The following is a 16,419-nucleotide window of genomic DNA, read 5'->3' on the forward strand; positions in this document are numbered from 1 at the left end:
GATTACCTAGTGCAATTATGGGCAGCTTGATTAAGAGAGTTAAGGGTGTTTGCACGTTTCAATAAAATGGTAAATGGCACGTTTCAATAAATGCATTTCATACTTTCCCCCCAGAAATTAAGAAATGAAGGGTGGCTCAAGACTTGTGCACAGGACTTTATATAGTGGCTTTAATGTTACACTGAAAATATGAAGACAAATCAAGTGCACAGAGAGGTGAAATGTATGAAATCAAGTTTTGGGGGTCACAAAAATAGCTTCTCTTTTATTAAATTAAAACGGCTTTAGAACACGTAAAATGTAAAGCAGGAGAGAGAAATCATAAATCTTTTGTTTGTGGTGAGCGTTTTCAGGAAAAAGCTGCACAGAACAACCACAGCAATTTATTCATGGTTTGTCAATTTACAGTATTTACTATTGGAGCTGATGTCAGATGAAATAAATGGATTCAGACTGGGCCGGGATTGGAAGAAGACACCGGTTTACACTACTGACGGTGACAGCGAGGGACAGAAAACTAATGAAAAAGAAAGCTTTCATGCAAAGACAGTCAAATCTAATCCGTTACTTTTCCCACAATACATTTCTTAAAGTATAAAATATAGAGTACATTTTTCATGTCAAATTATGAATGAGAAGTTTGGGCAAAATGGGAAATTTAATTATTGGTACATCTGCAAAAAAGAAAACAAATGCAAACATTTGGTTGAAAAAGCAGTAAAACCGAAGATGGAACTATGGCAGAAGATTATGAAGAAGTCATATTTTTATCCACTCCAGTGTCAAATTTAAATATAAAGCACCAATGAGCAAACCTGATAACAAAACAAAAGTCCCTCAAACTCTATCCATCACTTAAATAACATGACAAAAATGTGATGCTCCAGATTCACAAAGCTCTTCTTCCACCTTTGCATTAAAGTTATGGATATCTGCAAGCTTTCATGACCACACGCGTGCCCATGAGGGGATGAGGTGTCACACTACATGTGGTTGTCTTTTGCTACTGTCGGATTTGCACGTGAGGACGCCAGAGGAAGGGAAACTGCAGGTTCCAACGAGTTGGGATTTTGGTCTTTTCCATCGCGTTTCCTCGCATGAGAGTCAAGGCTTTGCCGGCTGGATGGACAGCAAGCTACCGAACTTGAAGTGCTGGATCACGGGGAACTTTTCCAAACACTGAAAACAAAGGGGAAACAGGCAGGAAAAAAGACTTAATATCTCAGTTTGCTTCAGAGAAGTAGCAAGCTAACTGTGATTTGAAATATAATATCAAAAGTATCTAAATTTGTCCATTTGAACATTTTTTGTGACAGCTGAAACAACAAAAGAACAAAAGTGTAGATGAATCGTATGGCAGACGTAAATGAAAACAAATAATCTAAAAGGGGATAATAAGGTCCAGGTGAACTCAAGATAATATCACAAGTGGAACTACTGTGGGAAGAAAATATACAAAATATATTTGAGAAACTAAGACAAAGATGTATATGACAGGTTAAGGGGAAGAGAAACACGAGTCAGCAAACAGATGTAAAAAAAGTAAAATGGCTAACTGTGATCTCAGGGTTACTCTGAAATACTGTCAGAATGTGTACTTTCTGTGTGACAGCGAACACACATTTGAAACTAATACACAAGTGCAGAGAAACTGGAGAACAAGTGTGAATGAAAAACATGATTTAAAGGGGACAATAAAGTACAGGCGAACTCAAGACGATGAGAAAGTGAGGAAAGAGTACGCATGTAAAGGAAATGTAAAGGAAATATGAACCACGCGAGGACCAAAAACTTGTAAAATTAATGTCAGCAGATATCAGAAATAGAGAACTACGTAATTAAGTGGCTGACTGCCATTTTTTAGCTAATTTGAAACAGTGTTTAGTAGGGCTGGGTATCGTCACTGATTTCTAGAATCAATTTGATTCCGATTCACAAGGTCCTGAATCGATTCGATCCACGATTCGATTCAATTCGATTTGAATCTGGGAAATTTTGCCTCAGACAGTCAGAAATATTATAATTCAGATCAGTACAATTACATATTTTTGTATCTATAAAAAGGAAGCTGACACACGCAAGACTTTATCAAAGGTGTGAGCATCACAGCAGATGTCTTTGTGTCAAAGTAGCTGAAGATAAAACACAGAAAAGCATGAAGGTGGTTTTCCTGGCCTGGGATTTTATAAAAATAATCTGCAGTACATCAAAAACGAAAGAAAACCATTAATCAACATATGAACGTTAACTCTGAAGTTACAGAGGTTTTATTAGAGACACAGCTGAGCGTTTTGCATTTTGTATAATTTTAAAAAGTTTAAATTTGTTCAGAAGCCTATTGAACGGCAGAAATTAGGTTTTCTTTTCGGAAGTGAGTAAAAGGAAAAAAAACATCGGCCGACAGCGCTGTAAACACCATAGGCTTGTGCGTAACAAGCAAGCGAATAATGCAGAAAACAGATTTCGGGGATAGACAGGAAACTGTTCTTGAAGTACACTGAGAAAGAGAGAGAGAGAGAGAGAGAGAGCTGTGCATGAAGTGTGATTTTATTGTGGTGGAAGCAAAACAGCAAAAGTCAGAGGGAGTCCATGACGATGTTTATGTGAAGCTTAGTTTGGATCTTCTTTTGCTGCTGGTTCGGTCAATATTGTTTGGAGAAAGATAAAACTAACAGCTTTAGAATCAGCGCAAAAAGGGCGTAAACACATAGCGTGGACCCGCCGAAACATCAGAATCAGCGAGCTGTCGGCTTTCAGCCCCGACCGTGTCCGTGCCGTCGGGTGAGAAAGCCACATCTCACCGATTCTGATCCGCGGTCCGTGCTTTGTGTTTACGTCTTTGTGCAGAAGCCGTGTACCTGCTCTCATTTACTGTTTAAAATGTTTGGTGGTTCTCAAAATTTTGAGACGTTTCACCTGAGATTCTGGAATTTTGGGCAAAATACATTTATATAAAAAAATCGATTCAGGATTTTAATGAATCGATATCACGTTATCCAAGCCAGAATCGATTTTAATCGATGATTTGCCGTGTTGTGGCATTAACGTCGTTTCAGATTGTACCTTTACGCCGACATCATCCTAGTGCAAAGACAAGTGAAAGCAGACAAAAACAACAAGCACGCATGCTACAAACTACCCAAGTCATTTAGACAGCCGTTAGCACATGATTCTCCTTATGGGGACCTGATATGTTTAATATGCTGCTGAGAATATAGCCCAGAAGAAGCGTATAGTATAGCTTTTATTTTGGAAAGAGACATTTCTCTGTAATAAACTCTCTTTTCCAAAGATGAGTGATTTCTCGATCAGACAGATTTATTATTTTATCCCTTTGTTGTTTCAGCAACAGTAAATTTAAAAACTGTGCTTTTGAGTTAAAATATATATTTATAATTTTAATAAATGACAAATTAAAAAGGCATGAACATTTTTTTTGTATTGAAAGAATATCGAACCGTGACACCAAAGTATTGAACTGAACCGAACCGTGAATTTTGTGTATCGTTGCACCCCTAAAATTTTTATTTATACATATATACATATATATATATATATATATATATATATACACACACACACACACACACACACACACACACACACACAGACCAGCCACAGCAAATGGCTCGCCCCGACCTGAACTCTTTCCACCGGTCTTTCATGCCGACTCCGTTCAGAACAGTTGTGGAGGAGCCCAGAGGAGGCTCTTTGTGTGCACACACGGACCTGTTTTTTGGGGGGGGAGCGGCGGTGGGGGGATGGGAGGAGCGTTCGGGCTGTCTGTGCCGTGACACTATCGGTCACGATCATGTGGGCAGAACTGGGGTGGAAAAACACGCCTCACAGACCTTTTGTCTAAACAGATATTCAATCAATGTTTAACTTGTAAAAGCATCAAACGGTCATTGATCACAGCCCAACTCTTCACACACAGCATTAAAAGCCTGTGTAGGTTATCTGTCACAGACCGTTAGCAGGACAATAGCACACATGCAATTAACGCTACTGAGAAGTTACTTTGATAAACCACAGCAGTTAACCAACAGTGGTTCATTTTGTTCTCTAATTAACTGCTGACCATTTTATGTGGTGATAACTTCTATTTTTCCTGCTATCAAGGGCTGTTTACGTTTCTTTTCCCAATCTTCACAGAGCTCCGCTGTCCTCCAGGAACGATTAAAAACACATCAGCGAGCCGCACCGCTGCTCAAGAACACTCGCCAGAGTCGCTTACTCACCCACCCACCGTCTAATTTAATCAGAGAGCAATTTAACAGCACCCTGATCGCTTTATAATAACCCAGGCAGTAAACTCCAGACCTGAAACATCAAGTGCCAAAGGCTGCAGTTCCTCTAACATCCACCAGAGGCTGGCTTTACTGGTCACTCAGTCCTCATAGACTCCCATGTTAAAAGGGACAACTTTACAGCAGAAATAAAAGTGTTTTGGCCTCTATGGATAGTTTAACCTGTCATAAATGTACAGGGGGTGGATTTTTTAAAATAACTTACCTGTTTACATTTCATTAAGGCTTAAAGTTACGTATGTTTCAGGTCACAGCGGCTTTGACTAGCACGTGGGCGCTGTGTGAGCATTGCTGGAATTTCCATTGTTAGCATCACATACACCAATACAGCTATTTTTTTTATTGTGGACTCATTTTTGAACAGTGAGTGGTAGCATTTAGCCATTTTAGCTTTTTATTGGCTGGTCCTAGTAATCAGAAGGGCCTGGGTCTTTTGTGCTCAAGTTGCCCATATAAGGGTATATGGGCAACCTCCTCTCTCTGTGACAGCATAGAGGTCCACTGGGTGAAAACGAGTGTCTGAGTAGCCTATTTTAATATCAATGTGACAGCAAAGGTAGAATAGTTGCTCTTTAACATGTTTATTAATCACCTTCAGGAAACACTCCTCAGCAAATGCATGACCTTCCTTCAGTTTGACTTGAAAGTACCTCTTTTAGCAAATTACACACTCACTGTGATCTAACAAAAAGTATGGCCTGTGTTTTTTAAAGCGTTTTCTACCTTCCAGACTTAATTTTTTGCCTGATTTCAGAAGATTATGGGGAAAAATAAATATGTCACTTGTAAAAGGGCTAAAAATCACTGGCAACTAGGATCCTGGCAGTTTCTTTATTTAAACTATTACAATACACACTCCTCTAGTCCCTCTAGCATTGTTTTTCCTGTGTTTGTGTTTTATTTCACAAATTCAGATGCTTCAAAACAGCCAGCGAGGCCCCAGAATGAACTCCTCTCAGACTAAAAATGGTGAATTCGGCTCTTTCTAGGTCTACTCCGGCTCTCTGCTCGAAACCCTGTGTGGGGCCAGGAAAAGGGAGAGAGGAATGCAAGTCTGCTGATGGTTGCTCCAGGCTCGGAGGAAGGTCGGGACAGAGGGAGGGGAGGATTTAATGAAGGGAACGGCAGAGGAGGAGGAGGAGGAGGGGAAGGCAGACAGCTTGGCCCCTCAGCTCTTTGGGAAGACTCACAGGCTGCTCTGGAAAACACAGGATGTGGGCATGCAGGCGGGGAGAACGGGCTTAGACAACCCCCCCAACCGCCCACACACACACACACACACACACACACACACACACACACACACACACACACACACACGTAATTCCATTCTCTCTTAACCCTTTCCTGCCTCGCTCCTCCGCTCCCTAAAAGCACAGCCAGTCTGGGCATTTTCTGGTCTCAGTCGGCGTTAACTTGACTTTTTAAATGTCACATAAACAAGAAAACGCAGTTTCCTGAGTCCGGGTGAAGAATTACAAGAAATCCAGTTTACAGAAGAATGTTTTTTTTGTGTGCATTTCAGTTTTTTGACTGCATGTTGCCTAACTGGGTTCACGAAACCACAAAAGCTACAGCAGTGCAGCAGGAGAAAAGAAAAGAGCTTCAGACGTCACTTAAATCTTTCAAGAAATCAGCCGTGACTTTCAGTTTGGAAGACCACACATTCAAAAAGATCCCACTTGGGAAGAAACAAACATGGCGGCTGCAGTTCCTCTAAAATCCACTTGAGGCTCCCACAGCGAGTCCATACCCATAGACTCCCAATTTAAAATGTCCAACTGCACACCAGAAATAAACATTTTTACAGTCTGCTGCAAAAAACACTTTAGATCTTTATAACTTATTTCCATCTTTCCTAATAACTATACAGTTATATATTTTTTTTATAGTTCACTTATTTAAAAAGCATTATAAGGTCTATGCCCACTATTTTCACCAATAATATGGCTGCTGTGGGGTTAAATGTATTGACAGGCAACCTAAGATGTTTGAGAGCTAGTATTTGTGTATTATTGCTTTATTACAACCAAAATTACTGCAACTGCGTGTATGAATGTGTTACAATTAGGATTCAAAATGTGGAAAAAATTGAAACAGTAGATGTGATCTGTTAGCATGGCTGCAGATTTTCAGTTCAACACCACACAGCAGTTAATTCTGCTTCCACAGTGAAGACTTTAAACTGGAGGAATATACCCTGCAGTATACCTGTCACACCATCCATTTCACATAAACTGGTCCACCTGAGAGATACAGCTCCCTTTGCAGTATAAAAAAAGACAGGTATGAGTGGTACAAACACACTAGAATAAATGAAGTAAAGTGCTTTACATGGATTGACGAGTTTAGACCCTTTTGGCAGGGCTCGAGCAACCCTAACTTTGATAACATCACCCCTGAAAAAACAAAACAAAGCATTGCCCAACTTCTCTACTGGAGACAGGTTACAGGTTATAGCAACTCTAGTATTCGTTTGTATTTTGTCCAGATGCTTAATGTGGCATTATGAGCTTTTTTAATTGCTTGGAGTACAAGGGACTGAAAAAAAGCTATTATTCGCTTTCCTACAAATTGTTCTTTTACTTAGTTTGGAAAATTATGGTCAAAGTTATTGAGCTTTTGCTTCAGGTTCACAACTAAAATTCTCACGTTAAAACCAGTAAATTATATTAAGAACTGTGATTATTTATTCCCAGTCATTCTTAGACACTACATTTTAAGACAAACATTTAAATGTTTATCTAGTTCAATTTAGGTTTGCAAAGGTGAAAAGGACTGAATGTGTTTGCAAGAAGCATATTACATTAATATTAATTGCAAGGCACCATGTGCATGAAAATATGAGGTTTGATCCTAGAATTGCCCCTGTTTATCTGATCTGTAAACTTCTGATTTGAATTGTTCTCTCTGTGTTTTGGATTTGGATTCTACAGCAAGCTGTTTGTCAGACTGATGAATGGTCAGTGAGACTGGGGGATGGGGGGGAGAGCAGGCGTACCTCAGCTTTGTACATTCTGATTAGGCCCTGGTTGACTTTGGACCAGGAGGGAACGGCACTGATGTTCCACAGCTGGTTGGAGTGTTCAGCAAACGGACCCGTCTTCATCTGCACACAAAGAGAGACACAGTTTAAATTCTACATCTCCTTAATCCACTTCATCGCAATGCCTAAATACTTTTTTAAAAGATAGTATTTCAACCTTTTTACTCCAAAATCTGTCTTAGAGCTTCAAACAGCCCCCCTGTGGGTGGTAAAGGTAGCTTTTATAAGGCTAGAGTTTCTCCACTGATGGAGCTTTGGCCATTTTAAACTGAATCAGATGCAGAGGATTCCAAATATAACCCATTTACTTGGTAGGAAAGGTTTCCACGGCCATTACTTCTTTTCTTTTACACAGTGAAAACTCTAAATGTGTAAACTCCTGCAGACCTTAAAAGACTAAAAAGTCAACATTTGCCCAAAATTATTTATAGACCTGTAAAGGCGAGATAGGGACAACACATGATGTGTATGGTACAAACAGACTGGCGTAAGAGGCTTTGGTGAGTGTTCAATCACTTTGACCAGATGATGGCACATCTTTGAAACCACAGGGGTTGTTGGGGGCGTGGCCATTTTGAAGCAATGTCAAAAGAAAGGTGATTGGTCAGTTCCATTAACGATCTAGGAACAACACTCATTATGAAGTTGGAGGAACACTTTGTATGGCTATAGCTAAGGAGGTAGAGCAGGTCATCTATTAATCAGAAGGTTTGTGGTTCGATCCCTTGCGTACCAAAGTATCCTTGAGCAAAATACTGAAGTTTTCCAGAGTGTGAATGTTTGACAGAAAGTATTAAGGTGTAGAAAAGTGCTTGATGATGATATCATATCATGTGCTGGGAGTCACTAAACTGGACATACAGTCCTTTACTGACAATAAATATGTAAACAATGTGAAAAAGATCAAATAATTAAAGTTTAAAAGTCTTAAGTTAGCTAATATCTTAGCATGTCACCATCTCATCTAACTACAATCAGTTCTGGCTCTAAACACAAAGACGCAAACAACAAGGTTGCCAAAATGCTAACACCAAGGCTCCAAAACATGGATTCCAGAAACCAAAGGGTCATGTCCACCTTTTGCAGACAGTCTATGGTTGGCAGTCACGTGAAGCTACTGACAGCATTCCAAAGAGTGACAAGCTATGAACAAAGGATCGAGTTAGGGAGAAAAAGAAAAAGCTCAAATTAGCTGAACTTCCGCCTTAAAGAAACTGATGCAATCTCTTGATGCCAAAAAGAAAATTCTACTTTCCATTTCTAATGAAGAACTGTTCTGATTGGATGTATAGAACCAACGACATGTGATTAACTGTTTAAGGTACGAAAGACTCTGATCAGATGAGTAAAAGCGCACACAACTTCAACAGGTGATAAGACATCAGTTAAATGTTTATTGGCTGAAAATCAGCAGCTGATAAAGCTGTAAAGACTACGCTGCAAACCTTACAACCAAAACAATGAGCTGAAAGACACAAACAACTGCAGGGTCTTCTTCCATGACACACAGTCATGTGATCCACTGCTAACACCAAAAGGTTAGTAATTAGAGTTTCAAATGTGACATTTCAGAGTTTGAAGAGAAACTGTTTTGCAATTATAAATAACTGATTAACCTCTAATCAGGGTTTCATGAGACTTTTTTTAAGCTGTCACCCTCCTTTCTTAATTCCATGCAGAGAAACATGAAGATAATGTTTGAATTCATAAAATGCTGATTTAAGATAGAAACTGTGGAGTCCAAAACATGACAACAAACTGTTTCATTATAAATGGTATCATCTTAACAAATATCAGCAGTCAAAGGCTGAATCTGTGAGTTTTTGTTTCTCTCGCTTTAGCTTCAATGGCAGCACCACTCGAGTTGTTTGGACTCCACGGAAGATCCTAAAGCTCCTGTGATATCAGTCTCGATTAGGGTCCAGTAGGGTCAAGGTCATGGGACTTGAGAGGAAGTGTGACAACCTCTCGGTCTTCTTTAGTCTTTGAGTCATTTTTGAGTCAAGTTGGGAGGTGTGGTTGAGCACGTTATCTTGCTGCATGTTGAATCGTTCTACACAGAGATGCAAACCAGAGCAGGCACCTAAGGAATGGAGTGATACCATTTGGTAGGTTTTCTGCCAGATCCAATTCACACAATTCGTTTAATCCTCATTTTCAAGTCTGTGCCAAAGCCTAATCTAGAACCAAGTCTAAGATTTGAGGCCTGTGAAAAAAGACTCCAAAAAACTCCAAACGAGAGAGGGCTACTACAAGAAACTGACCAACGGCTGGCAGGCTGAGAGCCCACAGTTTCTATTTGCCATGATTTCCTGATTTCCAACATTTTGTTGACCAAAACACTGCAAACCCATGATTTGTAGCTACACTGTGAATTATTAAAAACTGAGCTTAAAAGATGTGCTGCACATGAATGGTGCTAAAAAGAAGCCAAAGAGACTGGGAATGAGCCGGAAACAGAGCTGATATGTCATCACTTAACAGGTGGATTGTTCCTTTTCAGCTATGATACCAAACATTACATGAGATATAAATCATAATATAATTAGTTTTCATTTCACAGTTAACTTTTATGTCTCTCTGTTACACGAATGAATAATGAGCTTTCAGTCACACTTTTAACAATAAAGACATGCAGAAAGCTTCTGATTACAAGCTTTTTTTTAATAATAATAATTATTGCTACATTGATTATGGGGCTTTTAGTGATTTGATGAATGTTAAAAAGAACAAAAGGCTGATTGTTCATCCAGCAATCACCTCAAAATTAATACATTCTGCATAAGCTCAGAAACACACAAACAAAAACAAATGTATGAATTTCTAAATGCATAAATTAAAAAGTGAGGCGCATCAACGGCTTTCCCACCATTTTCTCCCAGGAGGGCCGAGGAACCCAAACCCAGACCCTGAGGGGAATCAATCTAACAACCCCCTCCTTTTTTTCTTTTTTTCCTTCTTTCCATCCCCCTCATCCAACCCCCGGCTCCTCACACAGCTCCAGACACTTTCCAGGGCCTCGCATGAGAACACATGGGGGGGGGAAGGGCATGGAGGAGGGGGTGGAGACAGCCCGTATTCCCTGGAGGAAGGAGTGATTCACAAGAGCATGTGGGGAAGGAAGTGACTCATGTTTAGGACGCACACACACACACACACACACTCTCACACACACGAGAGCCTTGTGTTTAAATGAAAAAAAAAAGAAAAAAAAAAAAAGAGTCTGAAGTATCCACATGTGTGTGAATGGGAGGAAAATCCTCGGGTATGGAGTGGAGTGTATGCTTACAGGCAACAGTAAACAAATGAGGACAAACACGCCGGCAGTCGAGACTGAATTAGGCCAGTAACACATCCAAGAAAGGAAAGGGCGCTGAAGATGTGTGTTATCGTGTGTATCTCAGACTGTTTACAAAGAAAAACAAAGTGTGTTTAAAGTGTATTTATAGACACAAAGAGTAAGCTGGAAAGAAACCTTGCATTATTTTATGGACACACAGGCAATCCCAAGCTAATCCTGTCTTAAATCTAATGGAAAGTGTTTACTTTGAAGGGTTTTACTGAATATTTCCTTTCAAAATAAAAGTTTTTGACCCGCATAATGGTGCAACTTCAAAACAAAGGTGGATAAAGACACTGTGACTTCTCTCATTGGTTTTTGGGCATATTTTGAAGGTTCAACATTAACTTCCTGTTCTTGAGTATAACCGGTGGTTTGCTCTTTGTTGTAAACCTTGGGTTTACACTCCTTATTAGGGTGTCTCTCGAGTGTAGACGCCGACCTCTTCGATACCAATCTTGAGTTGGTAGATGCTGTGAAGTTGTTTTTACTAACAATGAAAACGATTCTGTGATCATCAGCTTTAAATCATCTTGTGACTTGGACTAAATGAAGACATGGATAGGCTCAATACAGCGGGAACTCAGCGTAATTGGCAGTCCATAAATATAATCAAACTGTATATGAGCGACTTTGGTCTTTGCGATGCATGGCGCTCCCTTCACCCCACCAGTAAGGAATATACTTTTTTCTCACATGTCCATCACTCCTACTCTCGTCTGGATTATTTTTTGGTCAGCAGCTCACTGCTGAACGACATTTCAGACACTGAGATTCACCCTATAGCTGTCAGCGATCATGGTCCTGTATCTTTAACACTAATGCACAAGAATAATACTATGCCAAGAAAAAACTGGAGATTTAATATATCACTACTTAAAGATGAAGACTTTATTAAATATTTTAAAAAAGAGTGGACTTCATATTTGGACTATAATGACACTCCCGAAACATCAGCTTCTGTTCTATGGGAAGCAGGGAAAGCTGTGATGAGAGGTAAAATAAGTTCTTTCTCATCACATAAAAAGAAAAAAGAAAACAAAAATATTCAGGAATTAGAAAAAAAACATCAAATCACTAGAAGAAGCCTACGCGTCCCACCAAGATCAGGAAACATTGAACAAAATACGCAAAACAAAACTAGAATTAAATGAGATAATTGATAAAAAAACAAAATTCTTAGTACAAAGACTACGCCTACAAAATTATGAACAAGGTAATAAATCCGGTCAATTTCTAGCAAACCAGCTAAAAATAAATAAATAAATAAAAACAACTATATGTGCTGTTCAAGATTCATCTGGGAACACAATATATGATCCGATACAAATAAACAACATTTTCAGGGATTTCTATAAAACGTTGTATTCACCACAAATAAACCCATCTAAAAAAGAAATTGATCAGTTTTTGGACAACATAACTCTTCCAAAATTATTAGACACTCAAGCAATGGCACTGGATTCACCACTGACACCAGGTGAACTCCAGGAAGCCCTGATAAGTATGCCCAATAATAAGGCTCCAGGTCCAGATGGCTTTCCTGCAGAATTCTACAAAGAATTCTGGTCGATTCTAGCACCAGTTTTCTACAGAACGTTGTTGGAAATTAAAGAAAAGGGCAGACTTCCATCAAATATGAATTCTGCAAACATTAATCTCCTGCTAAAACCAGGCAAAGACCCTGTATATCCCTCAAGCTATCGTCCAATATCCCTTATAAATGTAGACCATAAAATAATCTGCAAAGCTCTCTCAAAGAGACTGGAGAAAATAACCCCCCTCTTAATTCATCCTGACCAAACTGGTTTCATAAAAGGTAGGCACTCATCAACAAATACACGTAGATTACTTAATTTGATAGACTGCTCATACAGTAAAAACATCGAAAATACAATATTCTCTTTAGACGCAGAAAAAGCATTTGACAGAGTTAACTGGAAATTTCTATTTGCAACTTTACACAAATTTGGTTTTGGATCCTCTTTCATAAACTGGTTAAAAATATTATAAAATTCCCCAACAGCTTGTGTTAGAACAAATGACCAGACATCCTCCAGCTTCTGTCTCTTGAGGGGCACCAGGCAGGGATGCCCACTCTCCCCTTCACTGTTTGCAATTTTTATTGAACCACTAGCAGCAGCAATTAGACAGAATTCAGTAATTAAGGGCATAAAATGCAAGAACGTGGAACATAAAATCAGCCTTTATGCGGATGATGTGTTACTCTTTCTCCAAAATTCACAAACCAATATCTCTGGGGTGATTGAATTGATAAACTCTTTTGCAAGAATATCAGATTACTCAATTAACTGGTCAAAATCTACAGTTCTACTGATTAATTGCTCCCTCCATAATTCCTCTTCTACACCACTGCAATCGGGAAATATAAAATATTTAGGTATTAATGTTTCTCCCAAGCTTGCAGATCTAACTAAATTAAACCATATCCCACTTTTAAAGAAGGTAGAAGATGATCTGGCTAGATGGAAATGTCTACCCATATCACTCATGGGAAGGGTTGCCGCTATAAAAATGATGGTCTTACCAAAAATAAATTATTTATTCTCAATGATCCCAACTAAACCGCCACAAGATTGGTTCAGATCTCTAGATTCATGTATGTCCAAATTCCTTTGGAAAAATAAACCCCCACGTATAAGCTTAAAAACACTACAAAAGACCAAGGATAAAGGAGGACTAGAACTGCCTAACTTTCAGCACTACTTCTTAGCCAACAGGCTTCAGTTTATCTCAGGATGGCTAAAACATACCCTCTTAGATGAACCTTGGCTAGATGTAGAACAAGCACTTTGCAATAATCTAGAGATTTTCAGATCTACCATTTATCAGCTCAAACATCCATGATGCTTTAAAAGCATCAACATCAGCTCTTCTCTGACAGCATGGTGGGAGTTTCTAAAATTGACGGCGTCTTCATTAATCCCATGCAAACGTACACCTATCTGGAACAACCCTGACATATTACAAAACAATAATATGATAAACTTTTCAGATTGGAGTGGTAAAGGAATCAAATATTTAGAACATATACTAGAAGGAACAGAATTTATTTCATTTGACAGACTAGTTGCACAATATGGGATCAACAAGAAAAGATTTTTAGAATATCAACAAATTAAATCCATAGTAAAAAAGAAATTTAAACCGGGTCAAGTTGAACTACAAACACCACCAAGTGTGGTTCAATTTCTTACTCTTAAAACCCCCAAATTACTTTCCAAAATATACAGAATGCTTTCTAAAACAGATGAATCAATATCACTTCCTATTGCAAAATGGGAAGCGGATTTATCAGTTAACTTAGACCTAAACTTCTGTCTCAGATTTGCTTAAAAACCTTTCATCTAATTAGAAATCCCAGTCTTCAATTAATTCAATACAAAATATTACATAGAGTGCACTATACAGGTCATCGGATGTTCAAGATGGGCTTTACATCTACCAACAACTGCTCACACTGCCAAACCAATTCACCGGACAATTATATCCACGCTCTTTGGTTCTGTCCACCAGTTCAGAAGTTTTGGCGCGAGATATGTGAAGACTTATCGAAGTGTCTGAAATGTAACATTCCAACTTCCCCCCTAGTGTGTTTGTTGGGCAGCTTAGATAATGTCACTTCAGAAAAGAATATCGCCCATATGGTTTTCACTGCCCTATGCATAGCCAAGAAAACAGTCCTCATGAACTGGAAAAATAAAAATAATCTTAATTCTAACCAATATAGAAATTATCTATTAGATTACATTAGTCTTGATACAGCCTCTGCCACCACATCAGATCAATTGCTCTGGGCTCCTTTGATCAGCTCCATCACCTAGTGGGGGTGGGGGGTCATAGTTTGGTCCCGCCTTCACTGTTGTGATTGGTGTGGGGGTAGGGACAGGCTTAGGGCGTCGGGGGGTTCCCCGGAGGCATCTTCCTTGGGGGGCTCAACCCGGGGTAGCGGTCATGTCCGGTTAGGGGCTCTGTTGGCTCTCAGGTGACTGTTTCCTCGCGGCTGCGTGCAGCGGGGCTAGGGGAGGGTCTGTGCTGACGGACGTGGGTTACTGACCTGGTAGCCTGGCTGCCCCTGGGTGGGTCCGGGATGGGCGTGAGGTTCTGGGGGCGCTCCGTCTCTGGGCTGGGGCCCGGGCCGGGCCTCGGGGGCTTGGGTCCTGGTTGGTGTGTTGCCGGGGTTGTGGGCGGGTGGGCACTTGCCTCCCCATCTCCAGCTGCCTCCCTCTTCCCGCTCCACCACAACCACCCACACATGCAGGACCTTGGAGTAGGGGTATGTCACCAGGGTGCAGAGGAGGCTATCCCCCCCCCCGTCCCCTTCTGGCTGCCTCTGCCTCAATTTTATCCCACAACTTAGACATTCACATTACTCACACTCTCATTACACATACATATAGGATCTTGGGGGTGGGCACGATACACGGAATCCAAAGTACCATCAGGGTGTACACCCCACCCCTGGCGTCGTTGCCCACCTCTCAATGTTAAATACACGCAGACATTGAGGGCTAGCAGGAGGGACTATGCGCTTACCTGCTGCTCTCTGGCAGGTAGCTCCATGCCCTCCTGGGTTTTAAATGCACCTTAGAACACACATGCATCAACACTACAATGAGTGGGTGGAGGGAGGTTTGGAGTCTTCTCTCACCCCCATTCTCTGCGGCCTGCTGGAGCGGGGGGGCTAGGAGGAGGAGTTGGCCGTCCGACTGCGGTCTGGAGTGTGGAGCCTTCCTGCTGCTGCGGAGTCGGGGCGGTCTGCCTCCCCCCACCGCAGGGAAAAGGGTAACACCACCTGGGTCTGGGTGCAGTTCCCCCCTCCAGGGGCAAGGGTACCTAGACCCGGTTTGTAGAGTACGCTTGGGGAGTGTGATCGTGTGTACAGCGTCTCTTTATGTCTGTCTCCACGTTGGTTGAGTGTGGAGTAAGTGTATATGAGAGCATGAGGGTGGGAATGGATGTTTGTATCTGTGTGTGCCTGTATGTCTGTGTCTATATGTCAGGTTGGGTATCAGACGCCACCTCTCTGGGGACATCTCAGGACCTCCAAGGTTTGGAGTCCTTTCTCCCCCTACCACCACTTCCCCTGCCAGTGGCGGACTCTCTCAGACATCGGTGCGTTGGTGGTTCTTTGTGTCCGGGGATGGGCGTCCAGGTACACACCGGCTCACTCCTTGGCGGGCGCTTATCGGGGCCTGGGGCTCGCTCGGGCCACTTCGGAGGTGGGGTGCCCCCGGCCTCTCGGCCTAGGGCTCGGTCACTCAGGCACGGCTGGCTGCCGGCGGAGCTCACTGCAACTCCCCCTGGCTTCTGCTCCGCAGCTGCTGAGTGAGCCCTCATCTGGGACTCTCCTCAGCTCTTTCTGGGACAGTGGCGCGGCTGCCCCTCTGTTGGTCTTCCTTGGTCTCTTGTGTTCTGGGGGCCTCTGGATGTCTGGAGTTTTGATCTCCTCCATACCTGCTTCATGCCCTGGAGGACGGGGCTGTGGCCCCCCCACACCCTCTAGCAGATTATTACATGAAGGAACCTTTTAAAAAAACAAAAAACAAGCGCGTCCATGCTCACAGGTGTACACACGGGTGCTCACACCCACAAACTGCACCCTTTTTGGCTCCTACCTCAAAGCACACTGTGTTCTGTTGATCTTATGTGCTGCACAATAATGTTTAATATTTAGTATTTACTGTCATATTCCCATATAT

At 41.2% G+C, this 16,419-nt stretch overlaps 1 protein-coding gene across 1 annotated transcript in view; it reads right to left on the reverse strand.

Annotated features, from left to right (window-relative positions):
• Positions 1 to 246: 246 nt before the first annotated feature.
• ptpa (protein phosphatase 2 phosphatase activator) overlaps positions 247 to 16,419 on the reverse strand; it is a 30,499-nt gene continuing 14,326 nt past the window's right edge. Inside the window, exons 9-10 of the mRNA XM_085357917.1 lie at positions 7,312 to 7,419; positions 247 to 1,179 (exon numbers count right to left, since the gene is read on the reverse strand). Coding sequence (XP_085214043.1) covers positions 1,105 to 1,179; positions 7,312 to 7,419 — 183 coding nt within the window. The 3' untranslated portion in view covers positions 247 to 1,104. The remainder of the gene's footprint in view (positions 1,180 to 7,311; positions 7,420 to 16,419) is intronic.

The sequence above is a fragment of the Diplotaxodon limnothrissa genome, linkage group LG7, assembly GCF_057381915.1.
Source record: "Diplotaxodon limnothrissa isolate DT_005_m linkage group LG7, D_limnothrissa_male_GT1.1, whole genome shotgun sequence".
NCBI lineage: Eukaryota > Metazoa > Chordata > Actinopteri > Cichliformes > Cichlidae > Diplotaxodon > Diplotaxodon limnothrissa.